The sequence below is a fragment of the Anastrepha ludens genome, chromosome 5 (assembly GCF_028408465.1).
Source record: "Anastrepha ludens isolate Willacy chromosome 5, idAnaLude1.1, whole genome shotgun sequence".
Classification (NCBI taxonomy): domain Eukaryota; kingdom Metazoa; phylum Arthropoda; class Insecta; order Diptera; family Tephritidae; genus Anastrepha; species Anastrepha ludens.
The window spans coordinates 61,222,876-61,245,147 of NC_071501.1; the positions used below are offsets into that span (position 1 = coordinate 61,222,876).

The 22,272-nt window shown below is 38.1% G+C and overlaps 1 protein-coding gene across 1 annotated transcript in view; it reads left to right on the forward strand.

Moving 5' to 3' along the window:
* Positions 1 to 4,288: 4,288 nt before the first annotated feature.
* LOC128864735 (protein dachsous) overlaps positions 4,289 to 22,272 on the forward strand; it is a 210,426-nt gene continuing 192,442 nt past the window's right edge. Inside the window, exon 1 of the mRNA XM_054104488.1 lies at positions 4,289 to 4,447. Coding sequence (XP_053960463.1) covers positions 4,289 to 4,447 — 159 coding nt within the window. The remainder of the gene's footprint in view (positions 4,448 to 22,272) is intronic.

Below are 22,272 nucleotides of genomic sequence, written 5' to 3' on the forward strand. Positions count from 1 at the left end.
AATGTCCGACCCTTAATGGAACAACACTTCAACTCTCGACAGAAGCGAACTATCTTGGCGTCAGTCTTGACAAAATGCTTACGTGGAATTCCCATATTGAGAGAGTTACTTCAGAAGCCACAAGGGCATTCTTTGCCTGTACAAGGCTTTTTGGTAAGACATGGGGCCTAAACCCTAGAATGACATTCACCACAGTTGTGAAACCCATAGTCACTTATGCATCCTTAGCATGGTGGCCCAAGGTCAAGCAACGAAAAGCAGCAAACGAATTAAACAAACTGCATCGCCTGATATGTGTTGGTATTACAGGGGCTATGAAAACATGCCCCACGGATGCATTGGGTGTGCTCCTGAACATACCACCGCTTCCAATTCTAATTGAAAAGGAAGCTCGCTCGAGTGCCTTAAGATTAAAAGGTATATCTGAACTTAAAAGTGGGGATATGAAAGGACATTTAAAGATCTTGGAAGACTTCCTACATAGTCCCATTCTTCATAGGGATGATATACTATCACCCAAACCAATACTCTTCAGGAACTTCCAAGTTATAATTAATGAACGAACAGACTGGAGAACTAACTCTATCACTTTCAAACCTGGCTCCCAGCTATGGTTTACTGATGGGTCCAAATTGGAAAATGGTAGAACAGGGGCAGGAATCAATGGGCCTAAATTCAAAAAATCGATTCCGATGGGATTCTACCCAACAATATTCCAGGCAGAAATACATGCCATCGAAATATGTGTGAGAGAATGCCTAAGCAGGAAAATGAGAGGTACTCACATCTACATACTTTCAGGTAGCCAAGCGGCTCTAAAAGCCCTTCTATCAACAACTATCAACAACTATCATCTCTAAATTGGTAAATGATTGCTTAACCTTCTCAACAAATTAGGGAACCTCAACATAGTAACACTATGCTGGATTCCGGGACATGAAGGACATGAGGGAAATGAAATGGTTGATGACCGTGCAAAACAAGGAGCAAATATGCAACTTACTGGTCCTGAGCCTTCCTGTGGACTCACAAAAGGCCACATTAATGAATTCCTTAGGAAATGGGAAGAAAGAAAACTTGCCGCACACTGGGTAAACTGTGCCGGTCAGCGTCAAGCCAAACTATTCCTAAGTCCCAACTAAGGAATATCTGACAAGCTTCTCTCACTAAGCAGAGTAGATCTGCGTCTTTTAGCAGGATATCTTACAGGCCACTGCAGCCTGAGGTATCATCTAAATAATATTGGTCTATCTGAGAACAATGTCTGCCGCTTTTGTGAAATGGACATAGAAAGCTCAGAACATGTGCTTTGTGAATGTCCTGCGTTGGGCAGACAGAGACTTCATCACCTTGGTGGTATCGTAGTATCTCCATGCAAACATGGAACAACAAACCCAAAATTGTGCTAAAATTTTTAAAAAGCCCAAACCTCTAGGGTTACAAAATAGGCCTTTCACAATAGATCAGCTCTGGTCGCAATGCGTAATGGCCTTCTAATAATAATAATAATAATACTCCTGCATAAATATTATTTCACACACACATTAGCAAATTATTAATTTTAAAATTTTTATACTAAAGTTAAAATATAAATAATGTATTGATACACAATAGTACAAGCTATTCATGCTGTCGAAATGAACTAGATCACACACAGACACACCGTTTTATATATGTACAGGCGGTCTGAAAAAACGAGTTCCAACGCCGCACTAATCATTGGGAAAGTACTTGTTTCCAAACCGAATTTTCATTGGACTTCTTTTATAGGCACGTGATCCTAATGGTCGAGATCGCAGTGCTAGGGCATATGGAAAGGACGAGTTTCTATCTAATGAGCAACATTCCACATAGTAGCCTCTGTTCATGCTAGCACAATTTTTTATTTGAGTTGGTAGTTCATTAAAACATTTTAAACGTATAAACAGAATATTTTTTCTCATTAACTTCTGTTCTAAACAGTAGTCTAAAACTATTACTTGCCCTGAGTAAATACAAGGTGAAGTCCAAAATAAACAAGACTGGCGAAATAGAAATGTTTTTGATGACACCATATTTTTAATGAGTTAGTGCGTTTGAAGCTACGTAAATCTCCAGCTGATTTTCAGTAAAAGTTTGGTGACATTCGATTCAGTGGAATCGCAGTTATTGGGTCTAAAGTGTCAATATGTTTGTGTCATCGGTCCAAAATTGAGTTTCGAATAAAGAGTCTTATCAAATTTTGTTTCAAAATCGGTAAAACCTTTACCGAAACATTTGAATTTATGAAAACATTTTATGGCGATAATTGTCTATCTCGAGTCAGAGTTCATGAGCGGTTTACACGTTTCAGAGATGGTTGTGGGGACATAAATGACAATGAACATACGGCCCGCTCAAAATCAGTACTCACCGAAAACACCAACGAAATTGTTCGTAAATTTATCAAACATGAACAGAGATCATCGTTGGAATTCATGGGGTCGGAGTTGAATATCTCCAAAACTTCGATTTATCGCATTTTAACTGATCATTTGGACTTACGAAAGGCCTGTGTACGTTTCATTCCGCACAAGTTAACTGTTACAACATTGTAACAGGTGGTGAAACGTGGCGTTTCCAACATTCACTTGAAACTAAGCGTCAAAGTGCCAAAGGTAAGATCCCTGAAAGAAAAATCAGCACTCGCCATCTTTTTGTTGATTTTAAAGCTACATTCGACTCCACGAATCGCGTCGATGGATTGAATGATGACAATGTCCGATGAGGCGTCACTTGTAGTGTTTGAGAGAATGATTATGCGAAAGATGTTTGAACCATTGTAGCTTTGTTGGCTTGGTCATGTCGTCCGAATGAATACAAACGCTCTGAAAGTATTCGATGCGGCGCCAGCCGGTGGTGGCAGGGGAAGAGGGAGGCCTCCTCTGCGTTGGAAAGATCAGGTGGAGAAAGACTTGGCTTCACTTGGTGTGGTCAACTAGCGTCGGTTAGCACGCGAAAGAAACGAGTGCGCGCTTTGTTAAACTAGGCTAAAATCGAGCAAGTGGTTATCGCGCTAAGCAAGAAGAAGAAGAATCTAAAATCGGCAATACATTTCCTGAGGTAGAAAAAACCTATTGTATTTTATATTTTTCTCACTGAGCTAAAATATTAAGCTTGATTAACTTAACGTAACTCAAGTAACTCAACTTAACTAATTTTGAAGTTTCGTTTTTAGCACTGTTTTCTTGTGGCAAATTAGTAATGCTTTTTTTTCTAAATATACCTGTTCATATATATTCTCTATATATATTTGAGCTCAGTCGGAAAGTGTTCATTACTTACTTATATCGGCACATCCTTACTTGTAGCCTCTGTCGTTTGAGTGAGCAACTATGCGTACGGAAATTGCTGAGTCTATCCCAGCCCACGAAGCCTGAGCCCAGTCAATCGCAACCGTTTATACGCTCTCGCTGTGAATGCTATTGCTCATCATCTTTACTAGAATTCATAGCCACCACAGGCGCTCCGTTCAGTGTACAAACCGATGATACTCGTACAATGGAACCTCCATCCGATGCTGATTAACCAGAACACCAGCCATCGATAAATGCTCCTCATAGATTGTTACTCCATGCCTAGCATGTAGCTTTGAATGCCTGTGAACAGAAGCCAGTCTGAAAGTCTTGGGGCTGACGAATCGCAAGCTTCATGCAATATTCACTCAACCGATAAGAAAGGATACTTAAATATTTAGTTTTTCATTATTTTTTTCTTTTTTTAATTCAAACTTGCTTTTATATTTTTCGCATTTTGTTTTTGTTCCTCGTTTCACGGCACAGCTAGTTTTGGGCTAATTTACTGGCGAACGAATGGTCCTCCACGCAACTCATTAACAAACCATTAAATAATCAGGAATGACCATAAAAACAGGAAGTTGTTGAACGTTGGCCGCTTAGACTTTCTATAGCCGCCATGACAGTGACACAAACACATTCACTCTCACACTTTGCCCAGCCACACAAACAGTCAACATATTCACAATTGTGCGAGTATGCAAAGAAAAAAGAAGGTGGTAATTTCATACTAGTATGCAAAAAGTCGGTAGCGAATGATTTTCATTTTATTTTAACTGGCAATTTTGGTGGCGGCAACTTCAGCTTGGGACACTACTGGCGCTCCAGAGTCGTATGCTGACTGGTATTTTGCGTCAGCCATTTCGCAAAAATCATAAAATATACTAAATTATTTGCAATTTCGCTAAAATGATATTTCAGCAGATAATACCAAAGTTACTTATTTACAATGACAGCAGAGACGTCCTACAAACATGGCCATAGCCACCATGTTTGTGCCGCTGCAACTGTTGAACTGTTGGTTGCTAGTTGCGTATTTGCCACACTTATTGCCACTGTGGTGCAGCCAAGCAGCCGCAGATGTTGAGCAGTTGCAGCAGAAGATATTGCAATTGCTCATTCGCTTTGGGATGGTAAGTGCGTATTAGTGTTTGTGTATGCATATGTACGTATTGTATGTGGAAAGCACTACATTTGTTAATGCAGTTAATTTTTATGATTCTGCATTTTCCCTTTTTTGTTTTATTTTGTATGCAACTTCTTCGCTTCCACATGGGTGGCAACTAATTAAAAGCATACAGGCACTAAGCCATATGCATACGCGCTACGTGATGTTGCTGATTACATTTAAAGTTGCATTTTAAGCACCCTATAATGGACTTTCAACTCGGCAACACCATGTGCCACCCGCCATAAAAACAAAGTTGTCCGGTCCAACTGATTACATTGCAGCATAAAGTTCAATAGCCTGTCATAAAGCTGCCAGCCAGTTGTCAAAAATTATAATTTACACCCACTGGAATGACAGAAACACCTGAAAAATAATTATAATAAGAAAGAAGATACAAAATACTAATAAAAACGCGAACTCTAAACTCTTTTATTTGTTATTATTAAAGAAAAATAATTTATAAATCCCAATATATGTATTTTGTGATTTATTTCTACATTTTTACAACTCTTTTACGTCTTTCATTTTCATTAGTTTTTTTATCTTTTCATTTGTATGAAAATTCATTAAATTTAAGTGCATTGTGACATAACTGTTAAGCTGCGCATTGAATTACACGCATAAATTACATACATACCACACACACTAAGAAAAAAGCACATACATAGTTGCCCTATGAAAGCTCCACCAACCAGTGTAACTGAGCCAACCAAGACAAACCCCTAAGCCGAATTTCCTCTCGGCCTCGCTATCGGCGGCAATTTTTTATGGGTCGCTCATAAAGTTGCTTTGAATAGATTTGTTATTGAATTCTTATGCGGCATAACCAATAAAATCAGCTAATTTTAAATCGTGCACAGCCTCCCCATCTTCATGCTCCTATCGCTTTGCTTCTTCTCTTTTCATCCTGTGTTGTCAGTGTGTTGCTCTATCTACTTGTAGTTTCGCGTTTCTTCTGCTCTATTAAGGCAGTCTTTGGTATTGTAAGAGGCTTTTACGAGGTTTTGAGTTGTCATAAAGTTTTGTATCGTTATTTGGCTATAACTTATTGGTCTATATACGCCGACAATGATAATCAATAAAGCCAACAAAATAGATATTATGCGCCTTTTTATTTTGTTGCCTTTGTTGTATTCGGTAAGTGATATTAAGTAAACTATTTCGTTAGCTTGTGATTTAGCTAAATGCCTGCACTGTATTTTTCCTATTATAAATGCTGTTTTCACTGAATTCATACCTCATTAATTTTATAATAAGCGGAGTATTCCATATTTAAGAACAGTTTAGAATAATCGAAATATCAGAGCGCAATAAATCAAGTTATTCAGTATGCATGCAAGACGGTCGTATTTGGGTAATATTTCGTATTTAAAAATATACTCTTACCTAGTTATAAAAAATATATGACGTTTAATAGGAGACTAGGGCAATGTCTTTGAGGTGGAAAATGCTAAATACGGAAAAATTGTTGCCTAATAGTGTTCACCCCTCGGTGGAATTGGTAAATCTCTGATTGGATTTCTGTCAATGCTTCAAAAGCGTATTCCAACTACACTAGACACATGAGAACTACTATATGTATGATTAACTTAATCAAAAATGAATCAACTTCGATATCCACCGTTTAAAATTTTATTTGATATGACCAATATCGGGAAGATGGTCACCATTTCCAGTGGCGCATCTTTAGGTTTTTTTCACAACAAGTCCGGCGCTGTCAAATCGGGCGAGTGCGGTGCCTGTCGAAATCGCTGTTTTTGAAATTGAGGATCATAGGGAATTTGTTTTTATTTCCTTGACAATAAATTTAATACAAAAAAAAAAAAACCTTATGTAACTTTGTTACATTTCAGTACGTCCGTGTGGAACGCACTAGTGGATGCTTCTTAAGGCATCCAGTGGTACGTGCCATATCACATTTTTAAACCGAGCCGCTTGCTCCAAGTACAGACACCCACCAAGTACAGACACCCACATTCCACCGTTTGACATTTGAGGACGCGCCCCTAAGGATAACAGGCTTCTCCGAGGGGAAAACTGCCCTCAAAATGGACCCATATCGGCTATAACTAAAAGTTACGGTATCTGTTTTCCCATCAGAACAGAATGGCCCGATAACACTCGCAATGCACACACCACCACACACCGCAAGGGCATCTCCCACAAGAAGGTGACGGATACGACGACCCGCGGACCCTAGTCAGATGTCCCTCGCTTCAGCGACTTTGTAAGAGTTAGCTAGAAAGTTAGGAGACAAAATCCAGCATATGTTTGTTCCCATATTGGGCGGTGTGTTCACCATGTTAGGTGCAACAGTTTATGTAAAAAGCATGACTGGTATGCAACGGGGCGCACTGGGAGCCCCTGGATAGGTCGCTAGGGCTTTCCATCTGCGACCTTAAAGGGGAGATGTGAGTTCGCTCTGCCGATGTGTTAATTCAGGTGTATATCAGTAACCAGCCGCCTCGGACCCTGGCCAGGAAGTGTTCATTGGGCGAAAGAGTAGTACAGGGTGGCTGATGAATTTTGCTACATTAAGAAACTCAAATAACTTTTTTTTTAGTGTATGGAATTCATTTATTTTTTTTTTTTCAAGTTGAAGGTCATTAAATTTTATTAAATGTAGCTTAACTAGTTTTAAAAATAATTGAATTTAAATGCCCCCATGCTCGTTGACACAAGTGCGGCATCTTAGTAAAAAGTTGTTCATTGCTGCTTTGAGAGTTGCGACAGGAATAGCCGCAATTGTTGCCCGAATGGATTGCTTTAGTTCATCCAAATTTATTGGCTTTGTTTCATAAACTTCTTGTTTACATAAACCCCACAAGAAAAAGTCAGTTGCAGTAAGGTCAGGCGACCTGGGGGGCCAACGAAATTCGGAGTTTCTTGAAATCAGTTTATTGGGAAATTTTCGTCGCAACTCTGTCATAATAGTCTGGGCTATGTGAGACGTTGCCCCATCTTGTTGAAACCACACAGAGTTGAAAGGAATTCTCTTTCGGCGTAGTTCTGGATAGAAAAATTCTTTCAGCATTTTCAAATAACGGTCTCCAGTAACCGTAACGGTGTGACCATTTTCTTCAAAAAAATAAGGCCCGACAATACAGCGTGAAGAAACCGCACACCACACTGTCACGCGAAGAGGATGCAATTCCGTCTCGTGGAGTATCTGTGGGTTAGAAGTACTCCATATTCGACAATTTTGTTTGTTCACATTGCCGTTTAAATCGAAATGGGCCTCATCAGACATGAAAAGGCAGTTTAACATGTTTTGGTCTTCTTCCACCATTTGCAGGATCTTCTGGAAAAATTCCAAGCGAATCGGCAAGTCTGCTGCATTCAGTTTGTTAACCATTTGAATTTTGTAGGGAAATAGGTCTAAATCTTTGTGCATTATTGTTTGCAAAGACTGTCGGCTGACACCAAGTTGAGCAGATAAGCTTCTTGTTGAAACCCTTGGATTGCTTTGTATAGCTGCAGCTACAGCAGCGATCGTTTCCTCCGTCCGAACTGGTGGGTTTCGATGATAAGGCCTTCTTGCGACTGTTCCTTGCTCAGCAAAATTATTCACCAGTGTCATTATGGTCCATCTGCTCGGGGGGATCGCCGCCAAACATCCGCCTGTACTCTCTCTGTACCAAAACTACGGACTCCAGTGCGTGATAGCGGCGGACTATCCAAATTCTTGTTTGCGTGTCCCAGTTATCCATTTTAATAAATTTTAAAGATCAATCTGCAAATTAAAACAAAAATGGAACAGATAACTTAAAAAGAAAAAAAGTTATTCAATTTTTTTTTTTGGTAGCGGCTTTCATCAGCCACCCTGTATCTTTCGCTGCTCCGGGCGAGCGGCGGTCCGTTCGTGTTTTCCGGGATCGGTAAAGCGTACGTCAGGCCTCAGGGAATTGGGATAGGAGCATTACCTTAACTCTAAATGACCCTTGTAACTGCAAATGACGCAAACACAGAAAGGGTAAAAACTGAATCACCGCGACAAGAGTTTATTCTCAAAATGCGAGCTGAAGAAGAGGAAGCCGTAGAGATTTATTTGAGAGTGCTTAGGAAGATGAAAGCAGTTCTATTAAAGAGTCGGAATACATCCACAGAAATAAAGACCGGAGTCTCAGAGCTAGATGAACTATTCGACGTCATGAACCATTTGAGGCGCAGTCGCGGTCAGCAGTTGCATGAAAAAATCTTCAAACATTATATTATATGGACTGTACTATCGATTTAAATAAAAATTTCATGCATTTTTCTGAATTTTACGTGTGTTTTTTTTAAAAACTTTCGTATAGCTCTTAAAAAATCACCCTTTACTATCATGTCACTTCCAAAATGCTAATTGAGCTGATACAAATTGAAGCACCACGTCTCGGGGTTCTTTTTAATACCAGTTCCCGACAAGCATACTTCCCCAAATCATAGTAAAGGGCGCAAGTACCCGAACGTGGGCAGTCGTTTTACATTTCAGTATCTTGTATTTCATATACCAACTGCCTTGTCGTTCCAAATTATTTGATGAAGTATTGGTCTCAAAGATTACGGGTTTTTGCTATTTTGGCACGATAGAATAAATTAGTTGATTCACTAATGTAGCTCAAGCGTTTGAGAAAATGTGGCGTGAAGGTCTACTCCATAATATGAAAAAAAGGTGATTCCATAAAGCTTTAGAGTCATATCTATAGAACATATTTTAGTAATTTCAGAGTTTATATCAGGGAATGTTCAAATATAGGCCGATATTCTGAGACAACGTATGAAGGCCTATGCTGCATATCATTTAAACATCAGATATCAAAAAGAGCAGATGATATTAATATTCTCTTTTGCAATGACACTGCCCTGCTAAGCTGTGGCAAATTTCGTGTCGCTCCCAATGGAATATATAGGACCCAGTGCGTCGCTGCCGCCGAAAAACATATGAACATCAGTTTCTTCACAGCGAGTCCTATTCTATAACATAATGGTGGGGGTCTAATGTTACGCAATAAAATAATTGGTACGCCGACTTTGAGTGACGGTTTGTGCGGAGATATACCAGGAAGATCCAAGGAATTTAAAAATGTGTCATGAACAATGAAACACCTGTGATATTTTGTTTGCTGTGTATCAATTTCCGACCAATTCAACATCAAGATATTGAAGGGTTCCGAAAGTATGCAATATTAAAAAATTGATTTATGTGGAGTTGCCACGTCTCCTTTTTTTAAATTAATTTTGTTATGCCTGTGTGCCTTCTGCAATTGCAGACAATAAGTTGACGAAGTTTCACTGCAGCTGGTCTGGCAGCTTTTAAAATACAACAAACAAATATTCATTTTTATATATGAGTTAGTTAGGCAGCCGCCGCCACCGAATGGGTTAGTGCGTGAGTACAACTCGGAAATACTCGGGTTCAAAACACCGGTGTTTTTTAATAGTGGTCCCTCTCGGCGGAGTTTTCTGTATGCCGCGATGTCTGAATTTGGTATCCCCGCAAAACTGATATGGCTATGCAAGATGACGTTGCTCAACACCAGCAGCGCCGTCAGAATTGGGAAGGACCTCTCCGAGCCGTTTGATACCAAACGAGGTTTCAGCGAGGCAGCGGTTGGATTTCATTTCATATTGACATGCGGGAGTGATTGGAGTTGAATTCCCTTTCGGACGCATCATTAAACTGATTTATTATAAATGAGAATTGCATTTATTACGATTGAAAGGGAGGAGTTTTTTTAATGGTTTCGATATGTCAGGCAAGAGTTTTGACTTCAGCAACATTTACAAGAAGAAGTGTAGTATAATTTGTCCACATAACAGCTCAGAGCGTAAAAATACAGCATTCAACAAATTTTACGATAATTTTCATAATCTAATGGGAGCAGTAATCAGCCAATCGCTAACACGAGTCCTTGTGACCTGAGGAAATCTATGTCAGCCCCAACACCAACCAGATTATCAGAACTAAATATTCGCACGAGACTCGTTTCATTGCATTGCAATGTAATTTGTGAGAAGAAGCAAAAAAAACCTAGCAAACCATTCATTTGGAATTCAAATTGGGAAACAGCGGGAGGTATGTCTGGCCAAATGAAATGTACAACAATGTGATTTGCACCAAGTATATGTATAATAACTAACGGTTCAGAAACAGCTATATGTACAAGAATGTAATGGAAGGGAACGTAGGAAGGAGAGAACGAATGTGTGAGTTATAAAATACCAAACAAGCAAAGGCCAAGAGGTGTGTGTATAATTTTGTAACAAGAATCAATGTACTTATATTTATATATGGCAATAAACATACCGGCATACATATATAAAAAATATTTGTATAAAAGTGTATGAGTGCTTAATTTGTAGACATTTCAGCAAGTGTTGGCATTTTATTGCAGCTGAATGTTTTAAAATACATTTTTATTAAGTTATCAAAAGTTGCTAATTGCGGGTGTGTACACTGGTTTTTGAGTTACTTTTTTCATGCAACACCTGACTTGGAATTTTTACTGCTGAAGGAGGTGGGTTTATTAAGTAATTTGTTTGATTTGTTTTAAACGAAAACTTCGCATTGTTTAAAATGTTTTATTTTGGGCATATTTTGTTGCTTAACTTTTAGTTTCAGTTTTTTCCCCCGTTTTCTCGTTGATGGTCAATGTCGGCAACATTTCGCTTTATTGATAGGCAATTCCACCAAAGTGATAGAATATCCAATAAAATGAAATGTGCATTGAATTCGAGAGGCCTATAAAAACGCTCATTAATGCAAAGTACGTGGGCACACATACCAGGTAGCTCAACAGATGCTTCTTTAACCTCGCGGTCGCTTTGCCCAAGCAGCTGCATGTAAAGAATGAACGCACAAGCTTTTCATTATTAATTGCAATTTAAAATGCAGCCTGAGCATTAAACCAAATTGAGTTTTTACTATACAATACCACTTTGCTTCTGCCTCTTTACTGTGGCCTGGCCGGAAATCTGGCAAAATGGAAGAGATGGCAGAAGTGCGGAATGCTGCGCGGTTCCCAGTAGCCATCTGACGCGTCTCCTCTCATATTCAAATGTTATGTTGACGTTTAGTGTCATTCACCGCCGATGCTGCTGCTGCGACTATTGCTACTCTCTTAGTAGCTCTTCCTGTTTCCACGCTTTCGAGTAGTAGCTACTAAGTGTAATGACTCGACTACGGCATAGATGATTCATAAATTTTAAGTTTCTGTTCAACTCCGGCATTATTATATATTTTAACATATATATTTATTAATTATGCAATTTAACGAGCCATATTTCAATGCGTATGCAATAATATTAAGTGAGCTCTCTCATTATGCGACTACTTAAATTACAATTTGAATGTCAAATTTATTTTAAATCTACTTTGATTATTTACCGATGTACATACAAATGAATGCGAAAAGCAAACTTCGGATTGCTGATGAAAAATGTTTATGCTAATATCTGCTTTACAAGTTAATATGTATCTAATAATAAGTTACTCAATTGGAATCGCATGTCTTAACAGCCAACACGCCTTTGGGATCGGATGTTATATAAAAATTAAAATTGAAATATACTTGTGCGGTAATATACAATATTTTAACGGAATTTTTCTAGCATCGCTAATTGCACTTATGTTAGCAAGGATAGTTACACGGAAATTAATTAGATTCTTACTTGCAAGGCTACGACATTCATAATTATTATTGCTTTTCTTTCAAATTCAATTTGTCGAAGGAAACTTTTCTTAGAAAATCCTGCACTTGAAGAAATACATAGGTATTTTCCATAAAGTTGGCTAAGGTTTTCATTATTTGGCATTACTTTCGTATATGTTTCTTAATTTTTTATATGTGGGAAAAAAGTAAGGTGAATTTGGTTGTAAAATGAAAAATCTTTATTTATTCTTGTAAATCAATTTCATCCCCTTCAAAATAATCCCCTCTCGATGAAATACACTTACGCCAACGATTTTTCCAATCCCCGAAACATGACAAATAGTCCATTTCCGGTATAGCCATCAGCACTTTCTTCGATTCAGCTTTTATCTCCTCAATCGACTCGAAACGCGTTCTCCGGAGTGGTCTTTTGAGTTTTGGGATTAGCCAGAAGTCACACGGAGCCAAATCAGGTGAATACGGTGGTTGCGGAACGATATGCGTGGAATTTTTGGCGAAATGGTCACAAAGAACGAGTGCAGTGTGAGACGGTGCATTATCGTGATGCAAAAACCAAGAGTTGTTGGCCTATAATTCTGGTCTTTTTAGACGAATTGCTTCACGTAAACGACGCATAACGCTCAAATAATATTCCTTATTAACAGTTTGGCCAGGTGGAAGGAATTCATAGTGCACCACACCACGAAAATCGAAAAAAACTGTCATCATGACCTTTATTTTTGAACGACTTTGACGTGCTCTTTTCGGTTTGGCCTCGCCTTTAGCACGATATTCGTTTGATTGGTCGGTTGTTTCAGGGTCGTCAGCATAAATCCAAGTCTCATCTCCCGTAATGATGCATTTGAGCTTGTCCTGATAGTCTGAAAGCATTGTTTCACACACATCACTGGGACGACTTTTTTCCAAGAAATTGAGAGTTTTCGGTACCAAACGAGATTTGACTTTTCGTAGGCCCAAATGGTCTTTCAAAATGGTTTTCACAGATCCTTTTGATATTCCGATCATATCAGTAAGGTCTTTAACAGTCAACCGACGATTTGTGAGCACTAACTCCTTCACTTTATGGACGTGTTGATCATCTGTTGACGTCGATGGTCGTCCGGAGCGCTCCAAGTCATCAACACGTTCTCGACCCTCTTTGAAGTCTTTGTACCACTTATAAACATTTTTCTGCGACATGGTCGAATCACCAAATGCCTTCTGCAACATACTAAACGTTTCCGCAGCCGAAATTTCATTCCGCAAACAAAATTTGATGGCACTTCTCTGCTCAATCAAATCAGACATTGTAAAAATCGAAAAATGCACTCTTGGTCGTTTGGTAAACACAAGCGTAAATATATTACGGATAATGACATTCACATGAAAGTTGGTCCAGATGTTATTAACAGTGCTGCCAACTCATGAAAAAAATAACTAGAGTGAAATTTTAATCCCGCGAAGTTTGACAAATAAATTCACCTTACTTTTTGCCCACAGGCATTTTTTAAATTTGTTTAAATTGAAAATAAAGCGTTGTTCAAAAGACGCGCCGAGATGTTATTTTAAAACAAAGCTTATAAAAATATGATTCCTTCAGGCTTCACTACTTATATTCAAAATACGGGTCTCAACAATTACATGTGAAAAATTACACCATTTAACTGTTAAGCAGTTCCTGAATGCTTAATATTTGAGAACGTCGAGATATCGATGTAGACGGTTGTTCAACAGCATTAAGCGCTACATTAGCAACGTATTCTCAACAAAACGTCCAATTTTTGATCTGCGATTAATTTTTCTCGACAGAACCAGTTTCTAGAAATTTTTTCACTAGCCGTTGAATTATCGACTCACTCGGATGATTACTTGAACAAAGAAAGTCACGAGTTTTGCGATATGTTATTCCTAAAGATCGAAAATTTTCATAATAAGTTTCTGTCTGAATCTGTGTTCTTGCCAAATGTCGAAGATGACATAAAGAAAAGGAAGGAAGTCTAGAACCTACTTCCTACTGATGTCTAGGTGTATCTTTTGAAAAACCCTTTATTTTGGTGTCCATATTTGGCTTAGAAGTGATATATAAATAAATTTAGGTTTAGAGCTGTTACAGTTTTGTTGAATGAGTTCTGTTCAGTCTAAATTTTGAATATTTTTATTAAAAATGTATTTTTCTATTTCTCTTTCAGGTAAGTGCTTATCTCTGCTCGAACGCTTGAAGTGCCGCTAGTAATGTGAATCTCAAGATAAGTAAAATAAATTAAGTAATTTCCCCACAATTTTCTCTACATTAAAGCTTCCAACCACTATATTAATATTTGAATAGATGATTTGATTTTCTAAAACCGTCCAGCCGTTTTTATGGGAGTTATACATAAAAAGAAAGCAATTATAACACTGCAACCATGCGCTATGATACCTTTAACGGCAAAAACGAACGCGATTTGTCCGCAATGTGAAAGCTAAGCCCAACCCTTTCATCATTCAAAATGGGGTTTCTTCTTAGAACTTTTTCTTGAGTTTTCATGTTGTTGTTATTGGTACTACCACATACATACATACCTATGTAATATTATAAATGTATTTCGTTGGCCTTTTTTTGTTCTTCCTACTGTACAGTACGATGATTGTCGAGCCAACGCTTAATTCGCAAATGTTAATATGGCTGACAAAATGTCGGCTTGAATGAAGTACATAGTGAATTACTTCAGCAACTGCAGCATAAAATGTTATGGCCAAGTGTCGTATAAGCCCCTGCAAAAGCCTTCATATAAATACACGCTTACTCATTTATATCATCTGTATATATGTTGGTATGAGCGCAAGTGTTTGTCTTTGGTCCGGCTTTAGATAAGGTGGCAGCTAATTTGCTGTAACGCTGGGAAAAAAGTTCAAACCACACACAAAAAACAAAAAAACGAACGCCGCAGAGCCAACATCAATAAGAGCAGCAGCAATAAGAGCAACACTAGCAACAACAGAAAAGAAAAAGAACAACATAATCAACAATGCTTAAACGACAAAAAGCGACGAAAGACACGGGGGAGCTTTTGCGGCAGCTCGTAGTGAGCGAACTGACAAAAGATATGGCCGCATACATTATATCACCACAAATCATAATTACCCAACGACATGCCACCAACTGAAGACAAATACTGACACACTCACACACGCACACACGCACACATGAACATATTCATGAGCATATGCACACTTACGTAAACGAATAGGTGGAGTGCTACCAGTCAAAAAATCCCTAAAAAACAACATAACTGCTGCGAGTGCCACTTAATGCCAGCGGCAGAGGCAACAATAACAACAACAACGAAAATGTTACTTGTAGCAGCAATAGCGATTGGAAGAACAATACAACAATACCAACAGCAAGCGTCTAGCAACAAAGTGGGAAGCCATTTTAACTTTGTATTATTAAGACGCTTCTCAAGTTCGTCGTTTCAGTCTTTCGTTTTGACTGGACGTTCGCTTACTGCTGCTGTTTTGTTTTCCGTTTTTGTTTTTTTTTTGTTTACGCCAACCTGTCCGTCCGCATCCACTTCATTCTATATTCATTTCGTTTTTCTGTGTTGTTTTGCTAACACTATAGATGATGTTCTTTTTGTTGTTGGTGTTGTTTCTTTGTAATATGAAGTATGAGTTGTGAATGTGTTTTGTTTTTATAGCCACTGCTGTCAGTGCCCTTGGTGGCGTTGCTCGTTGATGTACCGCCTCATTGTTGGTCTAAAACTGTTGAGTGGCTTTATTTTGCTCTTTCTTTTATTTCATTATATTTCTTTTGCATTTGTTTGTGTTTAAAATTTTTATTTGTTTTCTTTTGGTTTTGTTCCTCTTTAGTTCATGTTTTTTCAGTATTTTTCTGTCGTGTGTCTTTCATCAAGTTGGCCATTTTGGCAAAAGTAGCTGGAGTGAAATTTAACATGGGGCTGTCAATGTGACAGTTTTTGCTGTTGACATGTGGTAGTGGTTTTGTTTTATTGGATATTTGGTAATGTTTTTGGATACTTTCAGTGTACTCGCTGCCAAATTTCTTTACTACTTTGAGAGTAATGAGCTCCAATATTACCATTTTTAAAGAAATTTTGTTAGCCAGAAAGGAGAACTATAAAAATTAGTAGGTTCCTTATTTCAATTATATCACTTTTAAATATAAACTTGTAATTAACTTATTTTTCAAGTAACGCTAGAAAGCTGAAAACTAATTTCGTTAATTTAGTTTTGTAATAAATTCGACATTTATGAACAAATTTAATCTCAATTGCCCCACTTTTTAGACTGTTAACCAGAGTCAAGAGTAAAAAAGAGTTCAGCAGCAAAAGCCCTGCGAACGTGTCTTATAGAAAATATCCCACCCGATGTTTTCACCAGTCTATACATCACAGTTATTAGATCGGTCGAAACGTTTCGATCTCTAGACAAGTAGAAAGCATTGCACAATAGTGAGGATGCTGTTGGCAACCCCCCTGGAAGGGTTGAATATAGTTATTTTAATTAATTATTATTTTTTATTTATTCTTAGTAACTCTGGAAGTACAAGAAGTACGGTCTAAAAACATTTCCTTGAATTTCACTGAAGTCGATTTTTATTACACTATTCCACGTCTTTCGGTGGCCGCCGTAGCCGAATGGGTTCGTGCGTGACTACCATTCGGAATTTACAGAGAGAACGTAGGCTCGAATTTCGAAATTTGAAACATCAAAATTAAGAAAAATAATTTTCTAATAGCGTCAGTACTGAATATAAGAAATAAAACGTATGTTATTTCCCAAATTCGCAACAAACTGATCGGCAATAACAACAACATAAAATTAATGTGGGTACCAGGCCACGCAGGCATTAAAGGGAACGAAACAGCGGACGAACGAGCTAAATTGGCCACCATGGAACCGCTCAAAACATTTAACAAGTTTTCGAAAAAAGACTTCAATAAATATGTAGTCAATCACCTGTATCAAAAACAATTGGTTACATGGGGATCTATACAGCACCAATACACTACATTTAATCCAAACAGGCTAAAATCCGAGTATCCATCTTACTGCCGTTGCAATGATGTCAAAATGTTTGTTCGGCTACGGCTTGGGCACACGATTGCAAGCCACTCCTATATATTCAACAGAACTAACCGGCCAAACTGCCAGCACTGCCCTACATCACCACTAACATCAAATCATCTTCTCGACAACTGCACACAATTTTCCACAGTAAGGAGCAATATTTTTGGGGACCAAATCCCATCATCACTATTAAAAAATATATGCTACGAAAATATTATAAAAATGTCAGATTACTTAACACAAACCGATTTAAAGAAACTTATTTAACTAATTTACCATTACTTTACCTAGCTTGCCTGTAATTAATTCATAATTCTTTTTATAACAAATCAGAGAGCCGAAGGTCCTGGCAGCCAGTGCTCCTATTCTCGTGTTAAAATAATTATATTATTATACCACGTTTGTAAATAAATAAATACAATTTTCTAATAGCGGTCGCCCATCGGCAGGCAATGACAAACCTCCGAGTGTATTTCTGCCATGAAAAAGCTCCTCATAAAAATATCTGCCGTTCGGAGTCGGCTCGAAACTGTAGGTCCCTTCATTTGTGGAATAACATCAAGACGCACATCACAAATAGGAAAAGGAGCTCCGCCAAACACCCAAACAGGGTGTACGCGCCAATTATATATACATATATATACATATATATTCCACGTCGTTCGTGAGATTTGACTGGAACTTACACAAGTCGGAAAGATTTGAAATTAATTTACAATTTTTTAGTTATAATTTTGAGTATATTTTTTTGAAGCATCTGTAAAAAGAGCATTTATGATAAGGTAATCTAGCATGTGGGCGCAAGCCAATTTAGACATAAATATATGCAGGATATTGGGCCAAATAGAAAGAAAACTTAGTTGAATCATAGTTGACTTACATTGAAACAGTCTGGGGCTACCTGGCTACTTGGATTCGAGTACGATTTTCTAAAAAGAAATAACGGTTGTTAGAAGAATATAATATAAAAGAAGACATCTGCCAAGCGCAGTGTCGTCCAAGCAGTAGTCTTTGCTCTGGAGGAGACAGTGAAATCAAGTATTAAGGCAAACTGCCATGCGTTACTAATAAGTACAGTAGGTTCTGTTTTTATGCGGTACATACGTTCCGCAAGAAACAGCATAAAAAAAGCTACTAGTTCTATAGTAAAACTATGGATACGTTTCAAATGCTAAAACCGCATAAATCTGAAATAATGTAATAAAATCGCATAAAAAAGGGCACTAGTCCCATATTATAACTATAGATACGTTCCATAGACCGCATGAATCTGTGATGAGTTTTTGCTTAGCTGGTTTAGAATCTTGTTTATATGTACAATTCCCGATAGGTCGACATGCATTTTGTAATTTAAAAAAAAACCGCACTATTTCAAAACCGCATAAAAAAAAGCCGCATAAAAACAGAACCTACTGTATATGTAACTCCACCATCGTTTTCTTGTGGTATGCGCTTTGATTTTGTTCCATCAATGGAGACATTTACAGTTTTATGCCGCCTCCGGACGGCAAATAATTTTCTATGACGAGCTTTCTCAAGGCAGAAATAAAAAAATAGCCCGCTCTTTCGGTAGGTGTCACTTGCGAAGCTGTAATTTTTTGATATTTGACAAGTAGAAACTACGCCATTAATAAAAATAGAACGATACACGCTTAGACAACGCATTGAAATGATTAAAATTCACTATAAAAATGGTGAAAATTTGATACAGACGGTTCGTAAAACTCGAACATTTTTGGGTCATCGTGAAGCAACAACAAGCCGAAAATATTGCTGTTGTAGCCGAAAGTGTTCTTTGGAATTAGGCACTCCACAAACGGCATTACACCGTATTTTGCATAAAGATTTGGTTCTTAAAACTTATAAAGTCCAGTTAAAATGTATGAAAATGATCCGGAATTCCATTGAAAAATCATCTTGAGTGATGAGGCCCATTTCCACCTCGGTGGCTTCGTCAACAAGCAAAATTGTCGTATCTGGGGCCCAGAAAACCCAAGAGTTATTGTTGAAAAGCCTCTCTATCCACAAATTGTGGCTGTTTGGTGCGGTTTATGGTCCGGCGGGGTAATGAGACCTTACTTTTTTCGAAAATGTACCTGGAGCGACAGTTACGGTGAATAGATTGCGCTATCGAGAGATGATTAACGATTTGTTATGGCCGGAATTGGTGGTATTGATCTGGACAACGTTTATTTTCAACAAGACGGCGCTACGTGCCACACAAGCAACGAAACCATTGATCTTAACATTGAATAACATCTCTTATTGAGAAACCCTATAGTTACATTTGAAGGTTTGCCAATCCCAGCCGCTAGGGGCTTGCTATTACATATAACCTTTTCTATTATCTGGTGTGTTATGTCCGAGGTTATAAAGCAGAGTACTATCGGATGATGGTCACGCAGCAACCCATTCGACTACGTCGGCGCGGTGTTAATTGAATAATTATATTAGTTATTTAAAAAAAAAAAACAAATAATTGGCGCGTACACTTCTGTTAGGTGCTTGGCCTAGCTCCTCCTCCTATTTGTGGTGTGCGTCTTGCTGTTGTTCCACAAATGGAGGGACCTACAGTTTCAAGCCGACTCCGAACAGCAGATAGTTTTTACGAGGAGCTTTTTCATGGCAGAAATACACTCGGAGGTTTGCCATTGCCTGTCGAGGGCCGACCGCTATTAGAAAAATGTTTTTATTAATTTTGCTTTCACCGAGATTCAAAGCAACGATCTCTCTGTGAATTCCGAATGGTAATCACGCACCAACCCATTCGGCTACGGCGGCCGCATGAATAATATAGGAACCTCCTTGAAATATTATAGGAACCCGGTTAGAGGGGTACGAGACATTTTAATGACATCAGCAACTGCTGTTTCTTTTCAATTTTCTCGATTTGTTAGTCCTTAATGATTACGTTTTGCTATTAGAAGTCAGTGATGCTAGCACGATATCTGGAACCTAATGATTCCGTAAAAAAGCCTCTATTTTCGCTTCGAAACTACGGAATATTTTAAATACTCATCCTGCGTATGTCTTCAAAGCATATATTTTAGATAACATCGTCACTTTTTTGCCAAAGCAAGGCAGCAGCAAAGTTGGTGTTCAAAACTCCTCACTTCCTTCTCAACTCATTCTTAGCCATTCCATGAATATTCATTAGACCAAATCAATTTTGAGATAGACAATCAATTGAGATAGACACCTACTGAAAGTTTACCATCTGAGCTTTCCAATCGCAGAAATTAAAACTTTTGGTTCAGTATTACTCAGTCTTGCCATAAATTCTGTGACAAATTTTACAAAGCGTACGGCGAGAGCAAATTCAAGGAAAAAACTTCCCTTATTTTTGCTCTTGTTCATATGCATTGTCTACTCATAAGTTATACTCGGTTTCGTGGCAAATTTTGCTTGTGGACAGTGGAGTGGGAAGCAAAGGACAATTGCATTGCAGTGATTGCATCACATAAGTGTGGTACAAATGCAATTGAGATTTACGAATTCCTGAAAAAACTTAATATTTCGAGATCGTTTAATTGTTTGTTTGTCGTTTTTCCCAAACTTCTGGAGTGACAGACAAAAAAGAAGCGGTCGTCCTCGCGTACCTCAAACAAGTGCAGTCATAAAAGCCGTTCCTGAAAGAATTCCCATTAGAAAGCAGAAAATCAGATCCAGGGAAATGAATGTTTTGACCAGATCCATGTCAAGACCAATTAGAGACATTAAAGCCTTCCGTCGCTCAACTGGTCATCTTTTGACAACGCGCTTCAAGAAAATTAGACTCGACAGGTGCAAGCAGCTTTTTCGGTGGCACGCAGCCAACGGCCATTAAAATATTATTTTCGCAAATGAGAAAATGTTCACTGTTGTCTCAAAAGTTTTTAATAACCAAAACTTCTAAAGATGCAAAAAAATGATGTTCCAACTGTTCGGCGTGGCCACCATCCAGCCTTCCTAATGGTTTGTATTATAATGGGTTATACAAAATATTTGTACAAAATACTAGATCAATAACAATAAGAAACATTTTAATCGGCTTTAGCTCCGTCTGGAATATCACCTGGTACAAGGTTGCGCAAAGTTAATCATCCAATATTGAATAACTTTTCTACTAAAAACAATATTCTGGTAATGGAAATTATTATTTTGATATTTACGCGCTCCGTGCCTTGTCTGTTAGTTTACTGCAGCTGCCCAGTTCATAAGTATCAAATATGATTGCCTATTTGCAAAAATTATAAATCTTCCCATAAGGCTATTCATTTTGCAACACTTTCTCTACCAAGGCCACCGAAAACCCATTTGATTAATTCTTTGTAGTTATTCTTCTTCGGAGTTCTTCGTTTATTTAGGAAAATTCCTTTTTATTGTACAACAATACATTTGGATAACTTTTACAGTAATTCAGTGGATTCGGATATTCAGCATTCGAGACATCTCTTCGTTGGTTGCCCGGGTGGTAATGTGGGGCTTATTCTGCCGTTTATCACCATACTTGCTATGCGTTTGCTTGACATGCTGTGAGTATGGTCTCCTCACATTTTTCTCCTTCCAGGCTTACGTTTGTTACATCAAAAATTTCTCTAATTTTGTCTTTGGTCTTCTTTTGAACACTGTATATCCTGTCATTGCCCGTAGTGTTCTCATTTCGACAGTGCTACTATATTGCGAGCTATGGAAGTGTCTGCTCTTGCTTCCACCGCATACTTTAGAACCTAATATATTCTTATCTTGCTTTCAATGCTCATGAATTTGTTTTTACATATCGCCGATCTTAGGTAGCCAGTTAGTGTTGCTGCTTTGGTTGCCGGAGTCGTCACTTCTTTCCTTAGATCCATACTGCTGTTATTTTGTGAACCCAAGTATATGAACTCCATGACTTGTTTTTATTGATTATTGTTAACGGCCTGCTTGCATCTTTTTGGCTGTTTGGATATGACAATTGCCTTGTTTTTTCCACCGACATCTGCATGTTTAAAGGTGAAGTAATTTTTTTCAAATTTGTACAATAATCCCTGTAGGTCGTCTTCGTTTTCTGCTATCAACACAGCATCGTTTGCGAAGCAGATTGTTTTAAATTCACTAG